The sequence below is a fragment of the Barbatula barbatula genome, assembly GCF_947034865.1.
Source record: "Barbatula barbatula genome assembly, chromosome: 7".
In the NCBI taxonomy this organism is placed as follows: Eukaryota; Metazoa; Chordata; class Actinopteri; order Cypriniformes; family Nemacheilidae; genus Barbatula; species Barbatula barbatula.
This window is the reverse complement of record NC_136770.1, coordinates 20,767,367-20,790,346: the sequence shown is the minus strand read 5'-3', so window position 1 is coordinate 20,790,346 and position 22,980 is coordinate 20,767,367. Positions and strand designations below refer to the sequence as shown.

Sequence of the window (22,980 nt, the reverse complement as noted above, 5' to 3'; positions counted from 1 at the left end):
AAAGACGCACTGTGTACTGAGTCCCGGGTTCAAGCCCTTCAATGATGTGGAAAGTCTTAGAAGAGTTTAGCGCATCGGATATCGTCCAATTACCTTCACCTATAAGACTTACATAGTGGGTGGGGTGATGTTAGTATTCAATGCTATCAGATCTCTACTGCCTAGAGATACAGTGTATCATCTCTGTTGGACTTAAAGCTTTTATCTCTTTTATCTGAGAAATGAAAAAACACTGTGTCGTTAAAAGTTGACATACTTTTTATTGGCTAAATATTTGCAAGGGTGTTGCCTCATAAATAAACTGAAATAAGTTTGAAGCACTACAATTATAATGATAAACAAACACTAAAATAAAACAAAAATAAAAATGAATTCATATTTTATAGCAACATAAAAATATAAACAAAGAAATATTAAAATGACAAAAGCAAAAACCAAAATTGCTAAAATAAACCTAAATGTTTATATTAACTAAAATAAACATAAATACAAAAAATCTAAAAGTAAAGCTAATTTTAAATATGAATAAAACTACAATTAAAATTAGACATATAAGGCTTTAGTCCGACACTTTATAATAATTTACTGTTTGGCCCGCAATATACATGAACTCTAAATATTTAGTGGTACACCGTAAATAAAAAAGATAAATATATAGTAATGCTATACAAATTTAAAATTGAAGGCTGTGTTCAGAATGGAGTACTAGTTTACTCATACGGACTTCAATCAAACCTTATGTAAAATATTATGCCGTTAAAATGATGCCATTTAAAACTGTAATATTCTATATTTACACAATCACATTTTATGTTTGTAGTGAGGTAGGCGGGAGAGCCGGGATTCGAGGCCTCATATCACGGCTCTCATCCCGCCTACCTAACTACAATGTTTAAAACAGTGAGGAAAAAATTATGTACGGTGTAATAAAAAAACGTGTCACGAAGATGTAAAAAAATCACACTTGATAATGTAGTTTAGTTTGAGACTGTCGCAATATCCCATTCGCACTACATGATTATCTTGCACAAATTTGGTCACTCACAATATGATCACGGTATATGTAACAATGCTATTACAGGGTTCCAGACTAACTTTTTTTTACTAGGAGCTCTGTTGCCCCTGACTGAAAGCAAAAAGTTAGTGGCACACCTTCAATCAGCCTGCAATGCAATTATTCAATTATTCACTCAAATCCTCGTCGGGTTCAAGGAATATATCACAGCAAACAGCGTCTCGTAGTAATGTGCTCCTGTTGTGTGTGTGTAAACCTGTCCATGACGACCTGGATTGTGCGGCAGCGGGAAACATCGGTGACCCGCGCAGTTGACTATCACACACAGCCTGCACACTATAATTTTTAATTTGCAGGTCGCACATACACAAGTACTTGTAAAAAGTGCTTGCGCTGCCCCAAAAACTGTTTCTTATGTGTCTGGAGCCCTGCATTATTCAAATTCATCTTCATTTTTTTTTTTTGGATAACCATTGGTACATGAGTGTAAATCATCCACCTATTACTTTGAATTGTCAACCAGATGCTAGCGCTGAATTATTTACAAGGAATAAAACAAATATATAATATTGGTGTTAACATGATATCAATAATCACTGTTATTAACATAATTATTATTGTCAATGGCGTAATAATGTGACACACCAGTTAAGTTAATTCATCACGCTGGAAATATTAGGTCAAAATGTACGAATTTAGCGCTATAGGTACCAAATTCATTTCACTATATGCTGTGAATATCTAATAATAAATAATTCTACATAATTCTAATATGTAGAAGGCAGTCTTTGAATGTGATTGCATATTGTGAATAACATACAACCCACACATACTGCAGGATCACTACTACATTTAGTATGCTAACACGCCATTCCGAACACAGCATAATCTTGTGCAAAAGAAAAGCAGAAGAACAATATAATTCAATAAAACATACTTTATATTTATGTGACTATATTTGACTCTTTAGCATACTGAACAAATGGCACTACAAAGAAACAGTAAGAGGGGCTTACGGTTATTCACAAACGCAACATGCAACTCTGAATCCGTTTGCTCAGCAACTGAAATCCAACCAATATTTGCAAAGTTGTGACTAACTGATGTGCTAATATTGAACGCAGCTGAGAGTGGAGAGAAATGACGGAGAGGGTTAGTCAATGACACGAAGAAATGCAACAGCGCTGTAAGATATGATTCGCATGTGTGGAGAACAACTACACAATAAATCTATGGTTAAATATTTCTTGCCGTCACATTTCATGTCGGCAAACAGATCAAATAGCGCTGGAAACTCATTGATTTATTCACATCTCAAGGAAATTCACATGATGTAATGTGACAGATAAATAAATAAAGTGTGAAAAAAATCTGAAAAAATCTTCGGTAATTAAACGACTAATCAACAACCCCATGTAACAACGGGTTTATTAGTCTGGACGACAGAAAAAAATGATGAGATTTTTTTTCTCAAGTCTCATTTAAGAAACCAAACCAATTCGCTTAAGACAATTGCGACCGACACGTGGTTTCACCAGAGGTGTATCAATCAAAGATAACTTGTGTTTTCATCACCTTCAGGTGTAGCAATTAGGCGGACTGTTGTCTGCCGTCAAGACAGTTTACCACACATCTCAATCACCCGACACCTCCCCCCTCCGGGCATTACATGCAAATGAAACACATTTATTCTTAGACTTCTCTTTTCAGGAATCCATCTGCACTGCAGGACGTGCTCTAACCGTGATGCGCGTCCGTCCACCCCGTTATCTCAGAACCGCGATAATCGCCATTGAGGTATGACACCGTTTGTGACACTATTGAGTGAGGTAGCTGCAGGTTTGGCGTTCGGCATCTGGCACTGCGGCGGGAGGGAGGAAACATCACGTCATGTGTCTTGCAGGGTTAATCCCTGGAAGCGATGTTTGGGGGAACTTAAATGCTGAAAGAGCCTGATCTGTGAATCCTAACAGCTCCCACTTAGACACTTAGGTGCCAACATTCAAAGATCAACAGACCCAAGACTCACACCTTTACTGAAACACTACTGCGACACATCAGCGCTGCTTTCATTCCCCTGATAGTCCCCCGCTGAGCAGTCATTGACACTTTGGACCAAATATAGATCCCGTTCTTAACCCCAAAAGGGTTTAACCTGCGACACTGTACTTGTGAAAGTGCCTGTACAAATGTACAAAATGGAACTTTATTCATACCTACTGTACATTTCACTGCAGGTTGTATATTCCCTATATACTATGTATGTGACAAATCTTTAATCTTCTTGGAACTAATAAGAGAACATTTGTTATATAGGTGGACACTTGCTTTTGTGTTTTTAATACCTATGGAGGAAAGAGTTGCATTAGCCACAGGGGAAACAGTAGTTTTTCTTGAAGGAAACTGCGGGCCGGATTTTCCTGGAAAGAAAGAGTTTTTGAACAGTTTGCACTTTTTCTAGACTAGTGAAGTGAATATGAACAGGTTAGCGATTGCTGCTAAAAACGATGTAGAAAATATTACTAAACAACTAAATGAAATACAAAAATGGGCTATGTTAGTTAAACTGAAACATTATTTGATGGCATTGAAAAACTGCGCAAGTTAGCGTTAGATAACATAAAACACTGCGCATGATGTTAATGTTACGATTGTTACTTAAAGGGAAAGTTCAGCCCAAAATAAAAGTTCTGTCATCATTACATTTCAAACCTGTATTTGACTCTTACTTCTGTAGAACATAAAAGAAGATATTGTGAGAAATGTCATAGTGGTAGTGTGTCCATACAATGGAAGTCAATGGAGTCCAGTGTTAATAACATTCTTCAAAATATCTTCTTTTGTGTTCTACAGAGGAAAGTCACACATGTTTGGAATGGCATAACTGATCAAATAATTCTCATTTTGGCGTAAACTATCCCCTTAACAACTACCCAATACACAAAGCTATTATTGGGTAACACACCAATGCCAGAAATGCACACTTCACTGCTCTACAAAAGTGATTCCCACATGCATTCTTCTACGAGTACTATAGAACTAGTTTGGTACTATAGTCTACAGTACTAAGGCACTATTTCTAGAGCTAAAGAGAAGAGAAGACTTCGTACTGATGTTGAAAGAGGCCACATCTGTTGAAGCTGGTAAAACAAAAGCAATAAAGCGGTGAAACAGACATATTACAAGGACAACAGGAATTTAGTTCAGAAACGTTTCAAGTGACAGCGGTGCCTGCTGCCAAACATTCAGCAAGAGTGCAAAAGCGAGAAGCATGGAAAACATTTAAAAATATGAGGTCATACTTTTAAATGTAAAATAGTGATGTAAGACAAGATACGGACGCTGAAGCTATCATTTGTTAAACGCTTTGCTGTATTACCAGTGAAATAAAGCGTGCTTTTCGTTTCAAACACATATTTTCACAGTACCATGGTACCATGATATATAATGTACACTGGAATTTACACACTCCTGTCACATTCCGGAAATTTATGATGTGGAGCATTGCATCAGCATCACAAAGGTTGTGGGTTCGATACCCAGGGAACACACATACTCAAAATAAATGTATATCTTAAAGCTACCACATGCATAAATATAAGAAAACTTGGGGGATGAAGACAAAAAAATATATTTGGAAGAATGCTTGTAACCAAACAGTTCTTGGCCACCATTGACTACCATTGAATGAAAATTTCTGTTGAGCACAAAAGAATATATTTTAATAAATATAGGAAAGCAAAAAGTTCTGGGGCACTTCTGACCACTTCTGACACTTCTTGTTTTATAGTTACAAGCATTCTTCCAAATATCGTTTTCTGTGTTCATCAGAACAAAGGAATTGATACAGATTTGGACCAAGTCGAGGGTGGGTGAACGAAGAAAGAATGTTTATATTTGGGTGAACTGTCCCTTTAACTATTAAAATGGAATTAACGTAAAAACTGTAACAAACAACGATTCTGGTGTCTTTGTATATGCTGTATATATCTGTAGCTTTACTTTTAATCAGACTTTCTGAAAGTCTTTTTCTCTCGGAGCACACCGGTCATGATATCTCCTTTTACATCAGAGCAGTCATTTATTTTCTTGACTGTTTCTTTAGCTCTACAGTATTGGTATAACACCTCGGGATTTTCGTCTTGATCAAATGTCTTCTGAAATCCAGTTTCCTGCGCGAATCCTCAGTCAAACGAAAATAAACAGCAATTTATCAACAATCTGTTAACCGCCCGTGATACGGTGAACCCTTTCTCAAGATAAGTATGCTGTAAATTCACACTTGTGTTGTTTCCTTTGATAATTTCTTTCATGTTGATTAGCACCTGACGTCTGGAATAATAACAATCTTGCTTTTTCGTCCCCAAAGACGACACATTGTGTTTGCTTCCATTTCTCTAGCATATACCCCCAAATCAATAAGCGCTCGGTCTTCCGAGACAGTGATGAATGCAAGTCGGTCGCATTCCGTTATGATATTGTTTAGCCGTAAAGAAATGCTTAGATGGGCATATGAAAAGCTATGTGAAATGGGAGGTCGAATTAATGTCCCCGGGTCGATGCCCATAACAACTGCAACTTGGTCACCCATGTCAAAGTGCCGAGCGTCTGTCCTGTGGACTGCCAAAAGCCGACCCCACCCCTGAGCTGCAGTTAGCCGTACTTACTCGCTTCGGGGACTGTGGTGCACTCTTCGCTGGCCGCCGGGCCGCAGCCCACCAGCGTGCAGCTCCGCAGATAGAACTTGTATCTGCTCAGCGCTTCCAAGTCATGGAGGTGCAACTTATTGCTGTCTGCAGAGATGTTCAGGGTCATCAAAGGACCAACTTCCACTGTGTTGTTTACTAAAGAGGAGAAGTAAAAACAGGTTAGACGCATGAAGTGAATTTCAGGCATGCTGTTTTAAGTCTGCATTTAGTCTTCGAAGGGATATGGGTTCTATCCAGGAGTGAAATGATCTATATTTAAATCTAAATGACCAGAATATATTAAATTAAAAGCCATAGGAGATCACTGATTCACTATGTCAGGCTCAGTGTTGTGTTTGTATCTCAGCTGAACTGGCTACAGGAAGGTCACAGCATGGAAATGTCAGATGCGATGCATCATCCGGAGGTCAAATTCAGATTCACCCAGACACCCACTGACAGTTTGCACCAGGGTTGTCACAATATTAAAATGTGAGTAGGGGACACCGATACCCGTGAAATCTCACAATCATCAATACCACAGCAGATAATGCAACTATTTCAAAAAGTGATATATACTGTAAATATGTTGTATCTGTAGTGCAGTGGGCTGGTCGGACGCACAAGAGCTGTTGGCTAATGGACACAGGTTTGTGATGGACCTAGTATATATCACTTATATATGTTAGGGAATGTGTACTTTTTTTATCAATTATGACAGCAGTTAAAGTCTTCTTAAATATTGTTTATTTTGTGTTTTGTTTGTTATTTGGTATGTGTATGGAGGCAGAGAGACTGTTTGAAACCATCGTGACTCTTCAGGTAGTTTTGATTGTGTTACGGTATGTGTATAACACAATATTGTTAAATCATGGGTATCGATATTATGGTTAATGTCAAAAGATTGTGATATATAAGATATGATATAGTATGTTGTGAGATGGTATATTGTACATACACATAATAGCATGCAGCATTCAATCGTTGTTCAATTTTTCAAGTAATTAACAGTAAATTAACAATCGCAAAGTAAACTAAAATTAGGCGCATTAAACGGCTCACATTTTTCTTCAGTCAATATTGTTGTTTGATTAACATTAACAACACACTGTTATAAACAGCAGCAGGTCTATTAAACTGCATTTACACTGCAAGGTCTAATGCACTGATCTGATATTTTTATGCAAATCTGTTTTTTTTCCGCCTGTTTACCTCACCCAACAAACCAAATACGTTTACATTATTTCTTACCAGGCAGGCATTCTGACAAAGGGAAGATCAGACTATTTACAAACGCAGAACACATGTGTGCAGCACTCGAAACTAACAGCTGCAGGTTCGAGTCCCTTTTTATTCCAGTAGGATCCTGTTTCTCTCCAAATAAACAATACACAAAACAGTAAAAGTAATTTGCAACATGCGAGATGTTAACTCTACGATTCCAGCGTGGCTTAATCTGGCTGCTTGCCATATGTGCGATGGCACTTTAATCCCAATTGCTATTTTCCATTTGTGGAGTGCAGCTGCGTGCCCTCTCGCAGATGTTTTACACGCCGCTTTCTTCAAGGGGACTTCAGCCAGCCCACTTCAAAGGGAGCACAACGGTTTCAGCAAGCTCTCCCGAGGAAAACGTCCATTTGATACGCAAGCTGACACTTGGCCTCAGCATCAAACACAATTAGCTGACGAGACCTCCCATCGTAGCCGGCTTGCTCATCATTCCTGCCGGGATTAGGGCTGTCACGATTATTCAATAATCGTCCCATCGCGATTGTTTGACCGCCTCGCGATGGTTTCAGATCTTCACAATTATTGTACATCTTTAAAGAAAACACGAGGGGGAGCTGTAGTGCCTGCAAATTGAATATTTTAGTGTATATATTGTAACTAAAGTATGTTTATACTGGTAACCTGATCCACTTTAAAGCATATACAATAGAAAACTGTAGTACAATTTAATATGATTTACGCTAATCTAAATGTGAAAACCAGTATATAAGGAACATTTATTGTAGTCTTGCAAGTGAGAATAAAAGCTGATAACATTTGAATGGTGGTTTCAATTCACTCCTGATCAAACTCGCTTAACACGTATTTGGCGGCTGTATTATTGACATGCAATAGCTTAGACCTTACATATGCAGTATGATTAATTTTTTTAAGAGAAAGTAAAACAAAGTCTTATTTTCAAAACAATGTGGTCATTCCAAAGCTGTATCAAAAACGATTTTATATCTGCAACCAATTTCTTAAAGTGTATTTTGCTCTGTGTACACTTTCTCCCGGAGGCGAGAAATATTTGAAAAGTTTAGGGGGAGGACATATTATAAAACGTATTAGTTTTGCCTATAAATTTTAATTATGTGGTATGACATTATGTCTCGGGGCGCTGGTGACTAGCCCAAGTTAAGCAAGGGGGTTTACTACTCAACACAGTGCACTGCCAACCGTATCGGTATGCAAATACAAAACACAAAAACAACAAAACAAAACATACAACAAAACAAAACTATATTGTGACATTTGATTGGATAGCCAACAGCTCTATCAGCCAATGCCCTGATTTCGGGCAGGGTTTACATTTTGATTAAATGATGATTTTCAACCCAGATACAGCATGAAATTCTGTCTGACGTTGCGAAGGTGTGTAAAGGCAGAGAAATCCCATTACACGTTCAACCTCTAAGAAAACCACCCACGATCTCTTGATATTCTCAGCTTCGCAGTGTTTCTTGTCTTTCATGTCGTGCAGTTAACCTTCTGCGTTTATGCAGTCAGTTGTGCTACTCTCTGTAAATTCTAATTAAAACCCGAGTATACTCCAATCGCATGCAGAAAATGAATTCTTAATTCACGAGTGCGTCTTTAATTTCGTATAATGGGACAGTATAATAAAAACAAGCAAATGAAGTGAGGCAACTTAAACAACTCTAGGTAATTGTTTTCCATAAATCATTTAGTAAATACACCATACAACTGTGTTTTACAGAGTTCCTTCACAGTTAGTATATTCACGACGCCAGGGAGTCTATGATGAATGGAAGACTGCTGCCACCCTTGTAGAAGATGGCACAACAATATCTCCTAGTGGTAAGATTTAGGCATTGCTCGACGTAATTAGCGAACCATTAAAGGACGCTCTGCTGTTTTCAGACATCTGCATCATGGGGAACATGGTGTCATAAAACGTAGTCTGGCCCATGGCTCTGAATGACACTGAAACCTCTAACTGCATTAGCATTATACTTTTTAATGTAAGAACACTATAAAATGTCTTGTAATGTTCCAGTGCCACGGGCCATGCCGTAAACGAAACACAAGAAAAGCTGTTTACTAGTACCCGTCCGCAAAGCCTTCGCAGCATGCTTTAGATTTTTATGGCGGCGGTTATGAACAAAATGAAAAATGGATGTTCACGTACTTAGCTGATATTGGAGGATGTAGCCAACAAGAACTCCATTTGCATCAATGGGAGGAGCCCAGGTCAAGGTCACCTTGTGTTTTTGGATGGTTGTAGCTCTGAAAGAAACCACTTGACCCGGAACTAAAAGTAAGAGAGACAGAGAGAATAAATATTTTAATTTCTTTAAAATGAATTTCTTTAAAAACGTTTGACGAACATTTGGAAAACCACATTTCTTTCACAATTCCAATTACTGCACGTTTAGGTGGGATATAAAAAACTACATAAACTCAACTGAACTTCTGGTACACATTCACAAACAATCGAGTGCCCGTAGATTATTTCTGATAACAATAAAAGAAACCGACACAAATCTTTACTTGGCTAAACTTGTCTATCCATTATTTTGAAATTAGACTCCGATACCAAGCTCAACCGCTAGACGGACAGGACCCATTCAAAGATTGTTTATTTAATTAAACGAACATACAACAAAATTCATCAAATGATTTATTTAATACAATTATTATATTATAAATGAATAAACATAAATTAAAAAATATATAAATATTATTAGGCACTAGCCAAACACAAACCGGAAGTTAACCTGGGGGTCAGGTGCGCGTGTGTCTGATGAAAAGCTCTATATACAGTTACAGCACCGCTTTAAAACAATGATCTCCTTCATGCTTTCGACTGAAAGTAGTTTAACTTTATTACTCATTTTACAGAGCATTAGAAGCACCAAAGAGTGCTAGATGAGTCATATTGTTTTATCTCCAAAGACACGCATAGAGTCAAGCATGGGGTTCTTTAAAATGAAAACCACTACCCTAGCTCATGTATTACTCACAAAACCAAGTGTATTATTTTTAGATCAAAAGTTCACCGGGTCTCTTTCTCACTCACCTCCCTCTGGAGTTTTGAAACTGACCGGGTGACTTCCAGGTCCGTTTCCTCTGCCGTTAAAGGCCATGACGATGAGGCTGTATTCAGAGAACGGCCTTAGACCTGTTACCACCGCATGGGTCCTCTCTTCAGAAAATGTCAGGGTATGTTTGTCACCGTGTGTTTTCTTCAAATCCAAAAGGCTGCGCAGCCTCCACCAGCTCACCTGCAGCACGCAAACACTTATGAGGCACGTTGGAGAAATATGGATGAGAAAGCAAGCCCGCAGTGGCACCTTCTTTGTCTTTCAGCGCTAATTATGATATAGAACACATGGGGACGATTCGGACGTCTCGCTGGGAGACAAGAGGAGCTGCAAGGTCACAAAAGGGGTCTTTTAAACTGAGGCTTAAATGCACAAATGGTGGTGAAGAATTACCCTATAGCCCCCCAGATGTCCATGCAGTTTGTCCTTGTGAACGTGGGCCCATCTGACCTTCACCACGGTGTTGTTCATCACCTCCACGCTTACGTCCTCTGGAGCTGCTGTGGGGACTGTGGAAAACCGGCAAATGCAAAAACATTACGAATAGCTGCACTGTACAGTACCGCCACCTTACTGAAATTACACTTGCTCTACATGAGGATAATGTCTGTGAATTAGATTCAGACGTATCCACGGCAGAAGGATGAAGAAATGTAATTTTGCGGGTAATCATGGGGAAAAACAGTGGCGGGGTAAGAGTTATTTACACAGAGTTATGGACTACGGTATAGTTTTTTACGATTTGTAACTACATTTCGTTCACCTCTCAAATTGCCTACGCAAATGTTATTTACCCTACCGAATCTAAATAATCCATATAAACAAAACGCCACACACAGGATCACGGATAGGGTACACAGACACCGACTAAAGGAAGAGAGTTGATTATGTGGAATATATCCAGGCAAACAGTATTGTTTGGAAGCCACAAGCTACTAAAGTAGTTACTGTGTGATACATGTTTGCTACAATATATGCCCCTAAGAAATAGTAGCTAACTCAATTAAAGCTATTAAAAGCTGCAATCTGTAACTTCTTTCAGTTAAACATAAACAAAACTCAGATTTTAAGCATGTACATTACAACAGTGTTCGAACTCTTGACCCCACATCTCAACATTGGGCTTATAATGATGATTTGTTGTGTAATTTTATGGTTACACAATTGCAAGTCACAGATTGCAGCTATAATATTGCAATACATATTTTTAATATATGGCTTTTTGGGTTAATAATTAAGATAGTTTAGTACATAAAAATCAATTGGGATGAGAATGTAGAAAGTAATACGCAAATAATACAAAAACAATTTGTATGATACTAAAAAAGTAGCTTACTGGAAAAGCTTGAACATTTAAATTGACATACTAAATGTATTTAAAGGGCTAGTTCACTCAGAAAATGAAAATTACCCCTCATACCCCTTTAAAACATGTCTATTACCATGTCACAAAAGAGGATGTGCGACACAAAAGAAGATATTTTGAGGAATGTGGATGGTAGTCAATGGGGTCCAAATATCTTCTTTTGTGTTCTGCAGAAGAAAGAAAGTCATACAGGTTTACAATGACAGAATTTTCATTTAGAGTGAACTATCGCTTTGCGTCAATGAAGCAATGCTATTTTGAGTTAGTTACTCCCCGTCACGCTAAGATAAGAAAGACCTAAAAGACAGGAACTATGAATGAGGAAAGGGAACTAAAGCAAGCACACTGCACACTGCACACTGAGTCATAGTGACCTGAGATAACATCAGGAGGGCAACTCCAAAAGAAAACTGAAGGCAGGAGAATAATTAGAGTCGAAACGTAAATAGCTCACAGCCATGATAACATTTCATTTGTCAGTCCGTGGACGACTACAAAGACTCCGAGTAAGGAAATCGTTCCCCCTCGTGCAATTTAATATCCTCAATAAAGCAAAACAAATCGGCGTATCAGTACTACCGTTTGGATATTGTGTAAAGGCGAGACGACATTTCATCTGCCCGTTCTGCCCTGTAGCTTTGTTGATATTCTCATCACACGTGTAGTGCACTTCGCTGGAAGGAGGCGTGTTCTTGTTTACAGGGCATTGCTTATTTGCAATGTAACAAGACCCGTACAGAAGGAGAAAAGGTTAAAAAAAGCGACATCTTTCAAAAGCTTCACCTGCTTTTCTCAAAGGTAAACACGAGTGATTCTTTGACAGTGAGGGAAACGTCAATAGCGTTGCCTTATTTGAATGCATATGCTCATCTCAACCACTCACACACAATAGAGGTTGTTACTCTACTCACAATCCTCTCCAGAGTACGCGGTTATTATTTTGGGGTCCGGGCCCCAGCCGTCGTGGTTCTTGGCCTGAATTTTGATTTCGTAAAGGACGAACGTCGGGGTGTTTTTAACAACAAACGAATGCCTCTTTATGATGTGTTCCACCCAGTCTTCGGTTCCTTGTCTCCGGTAGCTAACTTTATACTCCAAACCCGGTCCGTTGCATTCGATGGGTGACAATGGCTGTGATGAGAGAACAAAGAGCTCAGTTAACTTGTATTAGGTCACTTTATTTAGATTTGTATTAGGGCTGTCAAATCGATTCATCGTGATTAATAAATGTTTGTTTACATAATATGTTTGTGCCTTGTTTATTTATATACATGAATAGACAGAAACATGTTTAAAATGTTTATATTTATACATAATATAAACTCTATTTGAATATGAATGTATATATTTAGGTAAATAGTTGTTATACATGCATGTGTGTGCGTTTATATACCGTATACATATAAATACAGTAAATGTAAATATTTTTTGCAATTGCGATTAATCGATGTGACAGCCTTAATTTGTAAACATACAAACACATACATAGTACATAAAGATTCACCGATACTACATTTCCCCACCAATAGCGATAGCCTATTATTCTGAGTGATATCTGCCGATTCTAAAGATAAATATTTCTTAACTTTCTAAATGTTATCCCTTACTCTTAAAAATAAGGCACCATTTATTTCATATAATAATATTGAACATTAAACCGGTGATGTTTCTTAACACTTTCTATATACCGAGCACATATACAATGCATTTTCTTGTCCTGTATTGATTGACAGGCTGTTTTTAAATCAGCTTTTAAAAAAATGGCTTTTATCGACCAAAAATGATTATTGGGCAAAATATCGGTGCATCTCTATATAAAGTCATTAACATGCCTGTGTAGGAGTAAGACTTTCATGGCTTCCATGGAACATTGGTTTGCTATCTTTACAACTGCTAAGGGATCTTTGGTGTTATAGTCCAATAAACCTGGTTCATTGTCAGCATGATGTCAAATAACGTAACAATGGACTTATTAACACCTCTGAGGTTTAACAGCCAACATTGCTCTTTTAATGGCCAGTCAGCAATGAACCGAATCAAATACAATTATTCATTTTTCATTAATGTCCACAGTTAACAAAAAGAGTCCTCATCATTCCAAAAATTGTAGGTGCGTGCTATGAAAAGACTATCTATAGACTGCAAAATGTGTTTCCATTTCTATTTACTTTTTAATCAAAGCCTCACACCGAGTTCTTTCTACTGGAAACCTGTGTCCAGAGAGATCAATTTCAGCAGGGCTTTGTAACGTTTCCAACGTCAGGGCGATAGAGATAGCGGCGTTTTGCAATGCAAAACTCCTATCTCGGGAAATACGCTTATCGATAATTGGAACCTAAAAAGCAACACTGTTAGTTTGCACGTTCCCTCTGAGAAATAAACGAAATTCAGTATTTGAGAGCGCCCCTTTATCTCTTCCAGTTCCTTGAATGTTAGATCTCACCGCCGACTATTGGAATTGAACGTTTAGCATCGTACCTCCCAGTTGATATCCATTTCGTGTGGCAAATGACCTTCGATCTTGATATTTTCAGGGTTCTTGTCAGGTGCTTTGGAAAGAGCAGACATATGGATTTTGTTGGAGGTGAAATTGTTAGTGGAAGAAAGAAAAGAAAAATGGCCTGTGAAATATGCACTTTATAGACTGGAGCTTAAACGAGAGGGAAAATCAATTATCGCACAAGTTTGAATGTTTTAAAGTTCACGAGGCGATGAGGTGTGCCTCGCCGCTCGCTGCAGGGAAAAGTGGTAAGGAGGAAGATATAGACCTGATGAAGGAGTTTTGTATCTTTCGGTGAGCAGGCTCGGGCGACCTCTTCCGACCTCGTTGATGGCGGAGACTCGGAAGCGGTAGTCCACGTGTCCTTGAAGCTTCAGAAGGGCGGAGTGATGGTTTCCGGGTACCGTCTTCAGCTCCTTCCAGCTTCCGGGCTCGAACTGACTCTCCTCAAACTCAATGACGAACTCTGTGTGCCGTTTCAAGAATCAACCATTAAGGACTGGCTTCAAGGGTTCACACAGTGCACAATAAAAAAATATAAATCCTATTAAAGTCCTATTATTATAGTACGATAATGACTGTAAAATCAATGGACCTATAATACACCAGGTACTCGCAATTAACAACGTGTCATTTTTATGAGAAAAGATTCACACATAGTCATTAACCTTTCATCACATTGGATCATTTCACACATCTGGATCTTTTCTTAAAATCTCGATATGTTCTATGTGGGTACTGATCTGTGGTTACAGTTGTACAGAAAGGCCGTCTTACCAGTGACGGAGCTGTTGTGATCATCTCCTGGAATCCACAGCAGTTTCACACTTCTGCCATTGTGTTCAGACAGTATTGCATTTTCTGGTGGATCAGGAACATCTAAACAAGTAAATATTAAGTACATCAGCATTTTGAAAACATATTGCATTCAAGCGCTTCTTCGCTTACATCGATTAAAGTTTATGTTTACATGTGTGGAGTGTATATTTATATGGATATATGTATATATTTAAAAAACACATATATATATATATATATATATATATATATATATATATATATATATTTATATACATAATATAAATTATATTTAAGTCTAAGTATATAAATGTATATAAATTCACTCTTCAATCTAAATATATTTATATATATATATATATATAAACAGTTTACACATGTATGTGTGTGCATTTTTATATATACACGTGTAAATATACATGACACACACACACACACACACACACACACATTCTGTATATAAAAAACCTTTGTTTTGAAATCGATTAATCATCAAGCACTAGTTATTTTATAAAAACATGTTATTGTTCGCCATTTTTTATAGATAGACACAGTAATCTTTCATTGTGTGGTGCATTGTTATAAGAGCAAAATTCCAGCTGTGTAGTCGAGTCTGGTCAGCGTAACATTCTGAAATCATTTCCTCTCTCGTTCTTTCAAATTTCCTGACCAGGCTAAAAGCCCATATCTCACCCACGACTGAAAGCTGGGCTACAGCCGTGTCTTGGTCGGCCGGCGTTCTGGCCACACAAATATATAATCCCTGGTCTCCAAAGCTCACATTGATAATCTCGAGCACTCCATCGTACAGGACATATCTACCAGAAACAGCAAAGACACCGATTAGACGTGCTTTACATGCACCTAGATTTACCACAGCTTGGAAGAAGAGGATGAGGTTGCTCACCGTGTGTCCTCGCTGCGGTTCAGGGCTACACCGTCTTTCTCCCAGAGAATCTCAAAGTCGCTACCGAAGGAGGAATCAAACTCCGCCTGGCATGAAAACTGGACGGTGGTTCCAGCCAAAACCCGCAAATCTTGTGGGGAGTCTACTATTCTTGTAGGATCTGAGAGTGAGAATGGAAATCACCGGGATGGTCCAAGAATAAAACCACATCTATTCATTTAGAAGCGAAAGTCATTTCTCAATTCTCCTGAAACAACTTTTATGAATCAAGACAGCCCATTCACCTGACAGATTTCCCATCGGACCATCCATTTCTCTTACCTTTGACCTCAAGGGTCGAAGAAATGGCAACTTTTCCCTCAGTATTTTGAGCAAAACATGAGTACTCCCCCATGTCCTCTTTCATTGCGTTATGGATCTCCAGTGAACCATTCGTATGAACCGAGAATCTCTCTCCTTCCACTGCGTCGGGACTGTCAGCTTTGCTCCTGTACAACCACAAGACAACAGGGTCAATCTCAGGTAACCGTGCCGTGTGTGTGCACGTGTGTCCCTGTGGGCTACTACTGATAAAGGACACAGAGGACACTGAACGTAGTCAAGTTTTTGATATAATGATTTTTTTTGGTTATATTTCAATATTTTGAATCAGGTATGTCAAGTATATTTTCGCCAATATTTGACAATTTTAATGGATCATTTAAAATAACTTTTAGAGCTACATTTCTATCTTTTATTGAATGCTTTTTAATTTGTTCTATTTATTTAACTGAAGTTGTCCCTATTTATCACCAATATTAAATCATTTTTATGGGTTATATAAAAATAGTTTATATTCACATTTCTGTCTTTAATTGAATAATTTTCTTGTTTAATTATCTCACATTTTTGTTACCATGTATTTCATTTATCACAAATGTTATAATTTTAATGGATTATATTAAAAGTATTTTTTATGTTTACATTTCTGCGTTTTATTACATTATTTTTTCTATATTTTCATAAAGAAAATGCTCTCATTTATGTTTAATTTGCTTTATTTTTTAACCAAGTATGTCCCTATTTATCACCAACATGTAATCATTTTCATTGGTTATAAAAAATAATTTTTATGTTTACATTTCTACCTTTTAATAAATATTTTTTGTTTAATGTGTTTCTAGATTTTCCAATTTTTTTAGTAGTATATTAAAAGTAAATACTTGTTTTTCCTTTCCATTTTAGTTTGACCTTGTTACGCTGTGACATTTTCCTCTTTAAATATTTACATTTAAAAATACATATATTAAAAGGTAATAATTTAAACATGTATTAACGTACAATATACATATGTTTTAAACATTTTATACAGTAGATATAGGGGACTACCATTATAAAAAAGTCATTAAATTAACTCATCTCAAATCAAACAACACATCATTATTTTATTTACTTTATGTCATGATTCAGAATAACTTGAACCTCCCCTCTTTACGAAAATCTAAAACTGCATATGACAAACAGCTTAAGGGTAGATACAAATTTTATGACTTTAATAAAATGCTCTGTTTGGTTTCTCTTACGTTATGTGGCAGCGCGTCCTCTGTTATTGCAACAGTAGCACACTCACAGATTCACATGAGTAGTTTACCTCATTACCACAGAGCTGAAAACAACTGGAGGGTCCCACCCATGAGTAAACTGGCTCACCAGAGGGACACCTCAACAGGAAGACTCAAATACTGCAGTCTGGAGCTGTGCTGCCCTCTGCTGGCCCGTGCAAATACAGTCACCGCATCAGGTTTTACTCACCACGTAATGCTGGAGATGGGTGAGCTGAAGACCTTGCAGTGCATGATGATGCCTTTTCTCTCCACAGCCATGTACTGAAGATTGTCTTCTGTTAAGATCACAGGCTGTATGTCTGGGGAAACAGTTATCAGCGTTGCACCATTAAAAACTGGATTCGATTAGTCTCTTTATCTTTGGTCTTGAGCTGTGTTGCTATCAGTCCCTTCATGCCCTTGAAACAGCAGCTTCCTGCTGTACCAGGGGGATGTACGGGCGCTTTGCAAAGATATGTTTTTTCCATTTGTTTTTTCTTTTCAGATTTTTTGCAAGTAAGAATCCTTCGCAGCTTATTTTATCTCAGATGTAAGCAACACATGCTTTGGTTACGCCGACTGAATTTCAATGCAGAAAGGCGAAATTGTTCGCACATAAAAGAGCCAGTTCGCCTGAGGGAAAGCACGTCTGGAGATGAGACCGGACAGGACCACACGGCTGGCTGTGTGCTATCATGGGGACCTTTCCACTCGCCCTAAAGGAACCCAAGGGCCGTCTGCTAGCCATATCAAGCATGGGCTTATGGTTGTGTCCACACAGACAAAAAAAACAGATGCTTGTGTGCTGCCAATAAACATTGTCATACAATAGAGGCTTCATAAGACTTGGCTAGTAGTGAATGAAACCAGGAATGTCCAATGAGACGGCACAGAGATGAAACAATTCAATGTGCTGTCTGGAGTGGGTGGAGGGCAGTCTCTGATGATACAAATGTTTCAGTGTATTAAAATACGTTCATTAAAAATTGCACAAGCTGCGTCTTTTACATCTAATATGATATTTTATTAAAGAAATAAGCCATTAGAAGCCAAGCGTCACAGTGAGTTTAAAACAGCTAAAGAGTTTTTCAGCACCCCACTTTGCAATGTGCCTAAAAGCACCCCTTAGCCGTAGAATCTCTGTGATGCACGGCACATCGTCTCACTTAAGGGCCAACTGCTTATTTGCAATTTATTTTTGTCTTGCTTTAAACTGCATGAAATGATACCGCTGGGAACATCACATACTCAGATCTCTACAGGTAAAGATTGGCAATTATTATTCACGTGTTATGAATTGACTTACTCATAACCATAATGTTGCCATTAGCTAGGATGGTGCCATGTCGGTTTGTAGCCTCGCACTGATAAACCGCGCTGTTAACTGGGCTTGCGTTGCGGATGAAAATGGTGCCATCTTTCATGATCTCTCTGTTGGATGCTGGGACCTCTGAAACAGAAAAGAAAAGTTCAAAGTTAATTGTTGTACATATACTTTGGAAACACGTTTATAGTCACCTTGTGATTATAAATATTTAGGTCTTATGACAATCTTTGGGCAAAAAAGCCCATCTTATTATAGTGATAGTTCACCCAAAAATGAAAATTCTGTCATAATATACTCCCCCCTTTGTCATTTGAAATCTGTATGAATTTCTTTCTTCTGCAGAACACAAAAGAAGATATTTTGAAGAATGTTGTTAAAAGAAAAGAGACGGCACCCATTTACTTGCATTGATTTTGTATCCATATAATAGAAGTGAATGGGTGCCGGTGGTGTTCAGTTTTATTCAAAATATCATCTTTTGTGTTCTGAGTAAATGATGACAGAATTATCATTTTGGGGCAAACTGTCCCTTTAATTAAATGCATACAGAACAAAAACAGAAATCTAAGTTTCTTCAAAATAATTTGTATTTACAACATAAAGAAATTTTTTAATGCTTATACACTAAATGTCTTAATATATTTACATTATTTATTCATTCGATACTGAATTTTGAACCCTTATTACTGACAGTTATTACGAAGCATTACCCAACATATGAGCAGCAGGCACAATCATTTCATATCATTATAAGCAGAATATAATGGTGTTAAAAGAAGCTTGTTCTGTACTATGAAAACGTGTGCGTTTACCATTGAGAGGAAGGCTGTTGACCCGCCATTTAACACTTGGCGGTGGATTTCCTTTGACCGCACACTTGATCGCCACATCAGCTCCAATTGTCACCAGCTGACTCTGGGGTTCTATCTCCCACTCAGGTGGCTCTATACATGCAACAAAATTAGGCTAATAATAAATAACAATCAAGCTTTGTGCCCACACAGAAAACACTTTATGCATTTGGCGGAAGCTTTTATCCAAAGCGAGTTGCATTGCATTATACTATACATTTGTTTCTGAGTATGTGCACACCCAGGGATGGAACACATGACCTTGGCGTTACTAGCGTCACACTCTAACCACTGAGCTATAGGAAGTACAGCGTAAGATTATTTTAATGTGTTGTTTCAAAACAAACATCGCTCGTCAATGCTACTATTGAGAAAACATAGATTGAATATGTATTGAACAAGAGTTTATTTCCAAAAAGTGCTACTCAAAATTCATGTTTTATTGTGTTAGCTGTATTTTTTAGTTACTATGGCTTGAACCTAAACAAACCAACTGCAGTTTGATTTATACTAATTGGAATCCACAATAAAAACATGATTTTTGAAAAATGTTTAAAACTGAGTATCCTGAATTAGCAATGCCAGAATTTCTTGTCCCTGGACAGAAGATGGCGCTGTTGCACCATGTACAGTAAACATTGGCATACTCCAAAACCTAACTGGTTAAAGCACAGTATAAGCTCACTGTGTTATGTGACTTACCCTCTACTGTAACGTGAAAGTAATGCGCAACCTCTCCATGAGGATTTTTGGCTTTGCACATATATTTTCCTTCATCTTCTTCATTCACCATCTTTATAGTGAGTAACTTCCCATGACTCTCCACCACGGCCTTCTCTGGCAGCTTGTGGCCCATTTTCACCCACTCTACCTTTGGAGTTGGACTGAAAGATAGATGAAAAAAGATATAAAACCTTAACAATGATTTATATTCCTTAAGGTGAACGGATAACTGAGAAAATAATGTGAATTAAACTTACAATCCGTCAGCAATACACTCCAGCTGAAGTTTTTCTCCTTTAACTAAATATGCGTGTGTCTCCTTTCCTATAGGCGTCAACAGACTGGGCTTCCTCTCCAACAGAAAGTTTGCTTTATAACAACGAGAATGTCAAATAAAACATAAATAAGCACGAAAAAATATTTTAAAGCATACGATTGTCAAAGGTATACTGTATGGCTTGCTTCAGATGTGACAATAAAAACAGATGCATGACTAAAATGCTTTAAAGGTGAAATTCATGAACATTTCTCAATTCTAAGAGGTTTCCATAACAGTGTACGTCACTTAATATATAACACAAGTTTAATAACATTTTTAAAATGATGTTATCATTTAAAGGGGCGGGGGCTTGAGTCACCATTCACTTTCACTGCATGTAGGTATACGATTGAAGTAAAGGGAGGCTGATGCTGTCTGTACCTAAAATTTCACTTCTTGTGTTCCATGCAATAATCATATCAGCATACTTGGCTCAACATAAGTGTGACAATGGTGACAACGTATTCATTTTTAATTGAACTAATCCGAATTGGGATCAAACATTACGATGAATCCTAAAGACCCAGTAAAATCTAAACGAACGTTTTTTTCCTTTCATTCAAAATGAGCGAGCCTTAAGGACGTCAAAAAACTGATATGCTACTAAGCGCTGACAAAATTCGCATCTAGTAGATAAAGCCATTCAAAACTGACAGTCTGGCACGTGCGCTCAAACAAATCTAAAAATTCCATGACATCGCGCTACACTTCAGCCTCTCGTCAAAGTTCTTCTCCAATCAAATTCGCTTTAGAATCCGAAAAGTCCCGCCCCCTTCACTAGCAGAGCTGGGGAAGTGGCATCGCATATACTACATGGTGAACGATGCATAATGCACTAGGTGGGACATAAGGGATGATCCAGACGGTGTAAAGATTAACATATAAGTATTTATTTTGCGTAGTGTCAAGTTCCAAGGCATTGCAGTGGGCCTTTACATGATTTTTCTTCACTGTCTTCTAAACCACTCAGTCGGTTACAGAAAGTGTTCACAATTGAGATATGCAAATCCAAAGATGACAACAAGTATTATGATAACAAGGGAAAAGATAATGATTTAGTACTGATTAAAAACAAAAGAATCTGATCTATGCCCATGTAGCATATCTAATGAACGTCACTCACCATAACCTGTGCCGCTACCAGTACCTGAGTTCTTCAATAACTTATCTTGGATGAAGAGATGAGAACAAATAATAAACAGAAGGAGTATGGCAGTGCAAAACAATAAAAAAATAGATAAGGGCATGGCAAACATTGCAAAACACACCAGGCGGGAGTAGATGTTTTAGATGTGCACAACAATATATCTAAAATACGTTTATGACGTTGGTCATGATAAAAAATGATCACATGCACGTGTGCTATAAAGGGATTGAGAAAAATTGTATTTGAACATACTGCTTTTAACATTGATGGACATGGCATATTTCTGGACGACGGTTCGAATGCGCGGAAAGGCAGCAAAGCAGCAGTAGTCCCTGCTGCTGTCAGTCACGATGGCATTTGAGAAGTACAGGTTCCCATTCAGACCCACTGAAACTCTCTCGTCCTCCTCAATGTGCTGCAAACCTGTTGAAAATGACATAGACACAAAAGCTTCAATGCTACCAAACATGCTACCAACACAGTCTTACAAAAAGGAAAATGCGAGGGACAGAAACTATAATGCCACTGTTGCATATTAAGACCGGTATTTGGAAGGTGTTCACGTCAAGGTTTGTATGAGAAGACGTTAATGCCGTAACACCTGAATCCGCCACGTCGAACAACCCACGGTTCTTTTTAATTATCGATTTCTCCATATATCAAACAAAACAAGCAACTGTACATATCAAATCAAAAATAGCAGTGGCGTTATATCCGACCAAGATGGGGCGCCACTGCAACATGCAACACTGGGCTTCACATTCTCTATTAGGATGCCAGCAATACAATATTCAGACTTTGCAAGACTTTGTCTTGAAGCCTTTCACCTGCTTTGCACATTTCATCTAATGCGATGGGTTTGTGAACGGACTGTCCCAACAAACCTACTCACCTATTGTCATCCAGTAGATTTGCATTGGGGGGAGTCCTTTAGGTGGGTTGCATTCCAGAATAACTGACTGACCTTCCATAACCTCAACAGGGTCGATGTTCTCTTTGGGAAACTTTGGAACACCTGCACATGATAAGTAAAAAGGTCAGGACATGATAAATCAATGGGCAATTTTACAAACCAGTTTAGCAATTACGCCACCATTAGGTGGCAGTGAAAACCAGGCTTTTCCCATAAGTCATTTCTTGATACAGCGTTCCAATTTCCCACATTTAGTCTGAAAATCTGCCAATACCAGCATCACACTTTGACTCATGAACATTACATGTCAACTGAATGAATGATTGAAAACTGGTTCTGTGAATAATGACTCTTCACCCTGGTTACATCTTCAAAGATTTATGTGTTGTTTTTCAGGGCACAATGAGAATGTTACGTTGAAAAATCACGAGAGAGGAGAAATCTCATTTTTCACAGGGCGCTCCTCTAGGTCCATACGCACTCTCAGATGAAAGAGAAAGAAAAGC

General features: G+C 38.0%; 1 protein-coding gene across 1 annotated transcript in view; it reads right to left on the bottom strand.

Annotated features, from left to right (window-relative positions):
- Positions 1-22,980, bottom strand: part of chl1b (cell adhesion molecule L1-like b) — a 41,911-nt gene that overhangs the window by 5,186 nt on the left and 13,745 nt on the right. Inside the window, exons 5-23 of the mRNA XM_079461092.1 lie at positions 22,454-22,576; positions 21,814-21,984; positions 21,538-21,582; positions 20,353-20,464; positions 20,075-20,256; positions 19,334-19,465; positions 18,501-18,644; positions 17,403-17,514; positions 15,933-16,099; positions 15,612-15,771; positions 15,398-15,522; positions 14,684-14,785; positions 14,175-14,372; positions 13,885-13,955; positions 12,318-12,537; positions 10,434-10,549; positions 10,016-10,220; positions 9,125-9,247; positions 5,683-5,859 (exon numbers count right to left, since the gene is read on the bottom strand). Of these exons, the coding sequence (XP_079317218.1) occupies positions 5,683-5,859; positions 9,125-9,247; positions 10,016-10,220; positions 10,434-10,549; positions 12,318-12,537; positions 13,885-13,955; positions 14,175-14,372; positions 14,684-14,785; positions 15,398-15,522; positions 15,612-15,771; positions 15,933-16,099; positions 17,403-17,514; positions 18,501-18,644; positions 19,334-19,465; positions 20,075-20,256; positions 20,353-20,464; positions 21,538-21,582; positions 21,814-21,984; positions 22,454-22,576 (2,685 nt within the window). The remainder of the gene's footprint in view (positions 1-5,682; positions 5,860-9,124; positions 9,248-10,015; positions 10,221-10,433; positions 10,550-12,317; positions 12,538-13,884; positions 13,956-14,174; positions 14,373-14,683; positions 14,786-15,397; positions 15,523-15,611; positions 15,772-15,932; positions 16,100-17,402; positions 17,515-18,500; positions 18,645-19,333; positions 19,466-20,074; positions 20,257-20,352; positions 20,465-21,537; positions 21,583-21,813; positions 21,985-22,453; positions 22,577-22,980) is intronic.